We start from the raw sequence: 8961 nt of genomic DNA, 5'->3' as shown, positions 1-8961 counted from the left end.
TTCAACAAAATGGAAATTCTGAGATTTCAAGGGGTTTTAACTATCTTTGTTTCAAATATAATGTAATAATGAATGATATTTAATAATTTTACTAAAAACCATGTAATACTAATTAAAAACCTAAATGATATTTATACATATAATTGATTTCACTCGTAAAACCAAAATGAATGAAAAGAAATACTTATCAATTTACATTATATTGTATACGTATAATATTTATAAAATAGAAACGATAAAATAACTTTAATTGTAAAAGTTGGATGAATATTTTTAATACAATAGGTCTAGGATCAGACGAAGTAGTTTATATAGAACGTTTATTTATAACCGAACAACTGGAAATTGTAGACGCTGTTATCAATGACGTATCCAACTACTTTTTTTCTACAAAAATTTTCATTATCTGAGACTTTACTATTTCTGAAATCTGGGTTTAGAACCCTGCATCATTGTTACCAGATGCTTAATGCAGTCATTGACTTCTTTGAGCGAATATTAGCATTGGTTTCTTTGAGCGTATATTAGCTATTCCGTTTATTGCCAATCCGGACCCGGTGGATTTAATAACGTCTGTGAAGAGCATTCGGGTAAGTTATACCCGGCCAGAATAGCTTCATAACCTATATAAATTGTGGTCAAGTTCGTAATGAGCAACATAGATCAATTGGGTCTTTTAAACCGTTAGAGATAGAACAAAAATTTTAATGTAAAAAATGTTCCTTACAAAATAACTTTTGTTTGGAACATTTTTTCTTAAACATCACTGTTTACCCGTGAGAGCGCAAATTAGGCGCAAATTGTATAGTATGTATTATATGGGATTATCAGTTATGTATGTGTGACATGTATAGGAAAGTGTAATGTGATCAAGTAATCAACACTGTCTATACATGGTATTTCAACAACTCAGTCAATTGTTTGTTTTTTAATGTTTTTGATTCGTTGCATATTATTTTTCATACTTTACGAGAGTATTAGCTATTCTATTTAGTGTCATTGCGGCCACGTTGGAGCTTTCAGTCACATGTCTATGAATATATCACGTTTCAGCTTAGTTGTTTTAGTTTTTGATGATTATATACTCATTTTATAATTAATAGATATTAAATTATCATAAATAATGTATATAATTACCTATATTTATCTATTTAAACGAGCAATTCTTGTATAAATATATATTTTTAATCTCAGAAATGGATACAACGATTTTTAAAAAATTTAGTATGCAGTGTTTTTTTTTTTTTTTTTTTTTTGTACGAAAAATCAACCTAGCTGGGTTTAATTTTTAGAAAACGTCATTTAACTCTGTTTTCAGGAAAATATGAAAGTATTGTATAGTGTGCGATCCGTGTGTCTATATCAGTTTTGGTTGATAAAAAGATGGGACGATTTACGTATATCGTAGTTAATGAAATAAAATACATTACCATAAATTTTAGTTAGTATTTTTGTGAAGACATTTTAAACGGTTTTTACATCAGTGAAAAAATTTATATCTTTTTAACTCCAAAATACCAAGCAAAGCGGTACTTTTGCTTATATAGACAACTAATATGAATATAAGATTTATTAACATAGACATATAAGAATAGACCCCGCTTACACGGGCGATCGTGTAAGTGGGATTCCAGGCTCGGTAAAAAGAGCTAAACGACGCTTTGTCTCTTTTTTTGGGCGTGACTAACTGGCGCACTTGTCCACTTACAGTAAGTACTTTTCCAAGGCTGTTATTGCGCAAACGCAACTAAAAAGAAACAAAACGTACGTTAGAGCATCGTTCTCTTTTTATCGAGTCTGGGCAGATCACGCCCACTTCAGTCTTTTCTTATATGTCTTTGTTTATTAATCGCGTGCCAGATTAGTTGCATAGAAAGCCAAAAATAGGCGAATATTTAGTGAGAAATAAAAAAAATGACGCTTTTGTATGAACTTATATATAAAGTCATGAGATTATGATTTACAATTTTAAAGAATATTTAACGTGTGAAATATTTAACACATGCACAAGAAGTTTGTCAAATCGCTCATCAGGTGTCTAAGGATTATCGCACGATCGACGCGAGTGTTGACGAGTTAAGATAAGCCCCTGATGAAATATTCGTAAAAGAAATCGACGTTCATTGGCCCTATACCTATTATAATACAATGAGTGACAAAGATGTGGATACTTATAATATAAATGTAACATGCATACAAATACGAAGTATAATGATATTTATGGTAATAATACAATTATTATCAACATTCAGATAATGAAATTAAATAATAAAATGAAATAAAATGGTATTTAGTTCAGTATCATAATGAAAACATTTATAGAAAATTCATTTTAAAATACTCACATGACCTCTGTATACAGATGGTACGAGAACGAGCAACATTTTTGACAGTTAATTCATTATTATTAATATTTTTGGAAGAATATTGAGATATTTATCTTTTTATTAAAACAAGGCACGGATGAACTATATCCTGCTACAGAGGGCAGTCGCGTTGTCTAATAAAGAATGGAATATACGTTAGGATAATCAAATTCCTGCCTGGCAAATTAAAATTTCATTTTCGAGTTTTAAAACTTAATCATATTAAAATTACACAGTGCATTCACCGCATTCATAATTGTTCTTGTCGATACGCGGATTTTTGAAGTGGAAGCCCAGTTAAGCGATTTAAAATCCTTATAAATTTATAAAGAGGGAAATTTGTTAACTTAAATAATGCTAATTCAATCGAAATTCAGACGCGGTTGACTTGGGCAATGAAGCTAAATTATGCAAGTTAATAGCAGATAAAAATTAAAAATTAGGTGGCTCCTAAACGGTAACCCCGATTTTATTTATTTTTTCTGAATGGAAATGTTTATCGAAATTTGATAATTGTGTAACTGATAACATCAATTAAAGAGGTGATAATCTTCAAAGAGATAATCACATTCTCTTGAAACGTAGTTAAGAACAATCTCTATATGAAATTACCTCAAACAAGGAAAAAATTAAAAATCGGTTCTTCCGCTTGGAAGCAAACAAATAACTAAAATGGCTTAAAAGCTACGACGCCACAAACGAATACATCAGACCTAATTTTGTGTCGGAAATTTCTTTTAATTTTTCTAGTTATGTATTATAGCTGATCAGTCAGTCATTCGAGTTGAGTATTATTAAATTTTGAAACTCAACTAACATATATTACAACATAAATACAATACGAGTAGAAAGAAATAAACTTCTGCTAATAAGTAACGTACTTTATCTAAAGGTTATAATAGATTAGACTTACTAAATAATTTATAACCAAAACTATCCCACAAAAACACAAGATGTCCATCTGGAAGAAAATTTTCAAGTTATGTGGTTATTACACTATAACTAGAGACAGACATTATGGTCATATGAATATCTTTATACAAAATGTATCAGGTCAAACAAAATCGTACCTTGGACTTCGTGCTTTCTTTATTTTTATACAGGAAGTTTCAGAATTATATGCCACTAGTTTACGTATAAGTACTTGAGCAAAATAGAAATAAAAAGTTTTGTAAGTAATTTATCATAAACAACATTTTTATTTAAAACATTTTTTCGAAAATAATTAACTTTCGGATGGAATAAGACTGAAATATATGTTGTTATTGCATATAATTGAAAGAAAATACGCTAGCTTTAGAAAAATTTTTTGTGCAAAAGTTATCAAGGATAGTAAATTTCTTTCATCTGTGTTAATAATCTTTTAAGCCCAGGTAAATGTTCAAGATCATTTGAAGATGACGGTTAGATGATGACCTTGAAACTAGAATTTCAAATCAAAGACACAGGTGAATGTCCTTGACAACTTTTGGCCAAAGCACTTTTTGTAGCTAGCGTATTTTCTTTCGATTATATGCAATAATGACAAATTCTCCGAAAGCTAACGATTTTGAAAAAATATTTTGAGTAAAAAAAGCAACCCGGAGAACAAGGTCTAATCTGAAGTCAGAACATGATGACCGCAATCAAACTCAGCAAATTTGTTCAAATTATTTTTTGGTTGATTTACTACAAAACAAGCTATTAGCCATAATATATTAAAATATTATACCCTGTAGAGCAACGTTTTCTGCATTAAATTTTTCCGGGAAATACGTTTGATAAAACTATAAATGCCTTTGCAATTGGCTTTATTAAAACAGTAATATGAATTATAGACAATAAGGGCCACGGTAGCTGCGTATCCTAGAGACTTTTTTCTTCTCAGAAACATAGCTGCGTATCCTAGTGACTTTTCTCTTCTCAGAAACATAAGTTTATCATAATAGTGTTTTCTTAAACAGTCTGTATAAAAAACATTTTCTAGTACATATAAATTATTCGTAAGTGAAATTTAATATTAGGGGACCACTAATTTGATAGAAATATCAGTATAATTTAGTATGTACATACTAGATTAATCTGTTATAAGAGCTTTAAATTTAGAACTTTATAAATTTATAACATCGAATATCGTAGCAGTACCTATCCAGAAAATTTATTATTCGAATTGTAGTAAAATATGTTCATCATTTGAAATAATTACATATTTAAATAAAAAGCTTTTTTTTAAGTTCTTATTCATTTAGCAATATTATCTTCTAAACTTTTAGCATATTGAAAAAGCTAAACTAAAATATATATATAATTTTTTTTATATATCGCAAAAATATATGGCAACAAAAATGAAAACAAAAAATTGACTGAGTTAATTGTTGAAATACCATGTGTTGATTACTCACATTACACATATATACATGTCACACATACCCATGTAATACATACTATACAATTTGCGCCTAATTTGCGCCCTCGCGGGTAAACAGTGATGTTTAGGAAAAAATATGTCAAGCAAGTATTTTTTTAAGGAACATTTTTGATACTGAAACTTTTGTTCTATCTCTTACGGTTTATAAAATGGGGCCAACGGATCTAAGACCCAATTGACCCATGTTACTCATTTACGATCTCGACTCACTTTTTTTGTCGTGAGTACGCTGTAAAAATTTCAGCTTGATATCTTTTTTCGTTTTTGAGTTATCGTGTTCACTCTATATAATAATAGGTATATTTAAAAAGAAGAAAAATGAAATAAAAATTTATGATGGTGAAGAAGATACAATTTATGGGCATCTGTTCGATCAAGGTTATCAGACATACGTCTGACTTTCAAAAAGATGGAAAATTGATTATTTGATACATATTATTTTATCTGTTTGTACAATCAAAAAAGTATACTCTTGATTATTGCATTCATCGAAAAGACTAGTTAAACAGAAACAATCACTTTTACATAATTCAAAAAAATTGTTTGTTTATCGGTTAGTTTTAATCCTATTTTCTCTTTATTTATTTCCATATTTTAAGCAGTAGTCAATATGTTTCTAAGCAAATGAATTTTTTGTAATAAAAATATCTGAGAGCTGTGGTTGAATAGATGTCCATCAATTGTATATCCTTCACCCTGTTTGTTTCTTATTAGTTTATTTAATTTTTAATGACTATATTAGATTATACAATTTTTTATTTAAGGACATAAACGCGGGTGAAACCGCGAATAAAATTTAGTGATATTATATTTTTTTTATTTTTATAATTTATGAGTGTTAAAAATTACTATTTAGTTAATTTTGCATAAAACCCATGCAAACCAGTTATTTTTGAATAACTATATATTGACTTTGCCCAACCCAGCAATATGGCCTTTTGTGATACTATATATATGTTTGACCACCTTTTTTCGCTGATAATTTTATTTAATAGCTCCTTTATAATTTTGGGAAGCTGAGTACACCTTCTTCATGCATAAATCGTGCACTACACCAGCCCATTACAAGCAATTATTAAATTAATTTTTTGAATCGAATACGCTACCCTAGGCATGCCGCGTACGGAAGAGGTAATTCTTTAACCAACTAAGCTACTAAGGCTTAACTTAGCCTAAATTCAGACATGGTCTTGCAGTTTATGAAAGGCCCATAACTGGGCACTCTTCCTAAGGCCATACGATCTGTAGACGTTCATTTGTTAGCACTTCTGGTGCATGGAAAAATGTGGGATAAATAATTAGAATTTTTAGAAAGAAATTGACGTGCTGTACAAAACATTAATATAATTTCATTTTACTTTCAGATATAAAAAAGTACAAACCACTTTAAGAAAATCAACAAACAACCAGAAATCGAAACAAATCAAAGCACAAAAATAAAGAATAAAAATGTTGGAAACGAAATTGAAAACATTGCTATTATGTTGTATATTTACAACCTTATTGACAACACATATACAACATATAGACGCAATTTTAGAATCAAATCCAACAGAACCAAGTCTTGGAACACTAAGTCGAGCAGGTGGAGGTGGTGGTGTTGATACTATTGTTATATCAAAGCATGATGGCAGAGGTGACAATACTGATGTAATATCATCATCATCTTCAGTAAATAGTGGTGTAAATAAAGAACGTCATAATGATGTCGATAATACTGGTGGTGGCAGCATACTAGATAATAATGGTAGATATCATCCTCGAGAGGTTACTGATACACCCATCGAGGTAATGATGACATCGTCACCATCATCATCATATATGACATTTCCTTCACAACAACAACGTTCTAGACAACGAATTACCACTACAAGTGTATCATCTTCATATCGTTACACGAATAGTGCAAACAGTAGTTCAACAATAACAATGAAAGAGATATCTACAACAGAATCGTCTTCAGTACCACCTGGACCACCAATGTCAACATCAACTTCAACGAGACGTAATAATAATGGTAAGAGTGGAAGTAGTGGCAAACAGTTGATAATGACATCGTGTCGTATTTCTGAATTTTTTTGTGATGCATCTTCTTCGTCTTCGTCGTCATTCTCCGGAGAAAACCAACAGCATCATGGTGGTCGAAATCATGGTGGTGGTGTTAGTGGTGATAATATTTTAAGTGGTGGTGGCAGTTACAATAGGGATGTAGGGAAAAATAGTGGTGGGGGACGGTGTATTGCACTTGATAGATATTGTGATGGACAACCAGATTGTGTTGACAAAACTGATGAACCTCCATATTGTACACGTAAGTAAATATTTGATTTTCTTTTTATATTTTGATCCTGTGTTTATTTACAGGATGATACAAATATTCTTGATTGACCTCCCAAAAACAAAGATAATTTATTAATTTTAGTAAAATGTACTTAATTGCAGGGACTATTACTGGTGTAAGATATTAAGGTTTTTGACAATATCTTAAAATATGACCTGAGCTACTAAAGTATTACTTATTTGAAGTCAGACTGCCTCGCAGGCTCAGCAATGTTTTAAATACCCCTATGAATAGTTTTCTATATCAGTATTGCTACTTTTTTTCTACGACGTGGTAAATAGGCTCCTGAGTCGTGGTGGAGCATTTTCTCTCATAGAACATATATACTGGCAGTTGCAAATTTTCGATATAGAGGGGGGTGTAGAAATCTGGGTAAAAAACACCCTCACTGTCTGTAAGCAACGAGCAAATAAAGCATCCATTTTTTGAAAATCGGGAAAAATAGAGGTCGACCAAACTTTATTTACTGCAGACTGGCAGTATAGCGGTAATTTGAAATCAATCGTGGGAGAAGTCACAATAACTGCTGTAAAACAAAGTAAAACTGAACAAAATGTCTGCCAGTATCGTGTAAGGTATGTGCGTTGGTAATAGTAGTTATTTGCCAAGCGAAATAATGTTTTTCCAGTTTTTACTTACTTTGTTTTACATTATTTTTTAGACTTTTTCTACACTTAATCAACCGTTGCTTCCAGACGGTCAGGGTACACTGTTTTCACCAGATTTTTACACTCTTCTCTCTCGATAATACGTGCTCTGCCATATATATGTTCTATAAAACAAAATGCTCCCAATCTACTCAGAAGCATATTTACTACGCGGTAGAAAGTTAGGTTTCATGGACTTTTACATGTCAAATCCTGGAATACTTGCTACCAGTTCATTTGAAGGAGATTACTATCCATAACACCTTTATAAAAGGAGTAGACGATGAGATGGGTTATTAGTTCCTGTCAAATACTAATTTCTTACGTTCGAACACTTGACATCTTTGATAAGATTAAATAATTTTAAAGAGTCATGAATGAGGTCGTAAAGCAAATATTACAACACATTAAATTTGATTTCCTTTTCACAAATATTCCTGGCTGGGAACACACTTTTTCATAAATAATTAAAAAAGATTGTTAGAAGGTTATTTCATGTATATCACAAAATTATATCTTAAATTTGAATATATTAAGAACAAAAAGAGGTTACTATTATATTCATGTAGATTTTATTCACTAATTTGTTTTAAAAGCATTCATTAATCATCATAATACGTATACAAGTTGTGTATTTATATTTTAACACAATCGATTTTCGAATGGAGCAGCAAAATGCTACATTATCAGCAAGTGACAAAGCTGTATTTTCTTTTCAAAATTATTAGGGATTCACGATAAAAAATAAAAATTCATTAAAAAGTGAGCAAAAGGGAATTTAAGAGATTTGAAGGCTATAACGTGGATATCTGCTAGTTATTTATATTGTTTAAGCAGCAGATGTGCAACTTATATAAAAAATTACTCTCGCGTGTTTTTTTTCCACAAAAGCAGGTATTTTAACTTAATGACAATAAAAATGGAATTTCACTTTTGGTGTGGAACCCTAACTTTTTTGAAAATAAGAAACAACCCATATTAATTGGTGATAATGTTGCATTCTATAGGTGAGAGAGCTTTTAAAATCGGTGAAGTAGTGAACCCAAAAATGATGGTTTGTGTATATTTTCATACAAAATTTCATTGCTTATTTCACCCATTTAGGAGTGTATTTTGAAAAATGACACCCATAGTATAAAATCAATATCTTCTCGAAATTTCAAACTTATTTATCATTAACGATTGAGACTGGGCGTCGAT

General features: G+C 30.5%; 1 protein-coding gene across 1 annotated transcript; it reads left to right on the top strand.

Annotated features, from left to right (window-relative positions):
• Positions 1 to 2148: 2148 nt before the first annotated feature.
• Positions 2149 to 7142, top strand: LOC123292997 (uncharacterized protein DDB_G0271670-like). The gene is made up of 3 exons (XM_044873712.1): positions 2149 to 2206; positions 6302 to 7084; positions 7138 to 7142. Exons 1-3 carry the CDS (start codon positions 2149 to 2151, stop codon positions 7140 to 7142), a joined length of 846 nt encoding a protein of 281 aa, XP_044729647.1.
• Positions 7143 to 8961: the final 1819 nt, after the last annotated feature.

The sequence above is a fragment of the Chrysoperla carnea genome, chromosome 2 (genome assembly GCF_905475395.1).
Source record: "Chrysoperla carnea chromosome 2, inChrCarn1.1, whole genome shotgun sequence".
Lineage (NCBI taxonomy): Eukaryota > Metazoa > Arthropoda > Insecta > Neuroptera > Chrysopidae > Chrysoperla > Chrysoperla carnea.
Note: the sequence above shows the minus strand (reverse complement) of the source record. Positions and strands in the feature narration are given on the sequence as shown.

Coding starts and splice junctions, on each gene's coding strand:
- LOC123292997 (XM_044873712.1), top strand. CDS start 2,149: ATGAGTGACAAAGATGTGGATACTTATAATATAAATGTAACATGCATA. Junction 2,207..6,301: donor AACATGCATACAAATACGAA/GTATAATGATAT, acceptor TACAACATATAG/ACGCAATTTTAGAATCAAAT.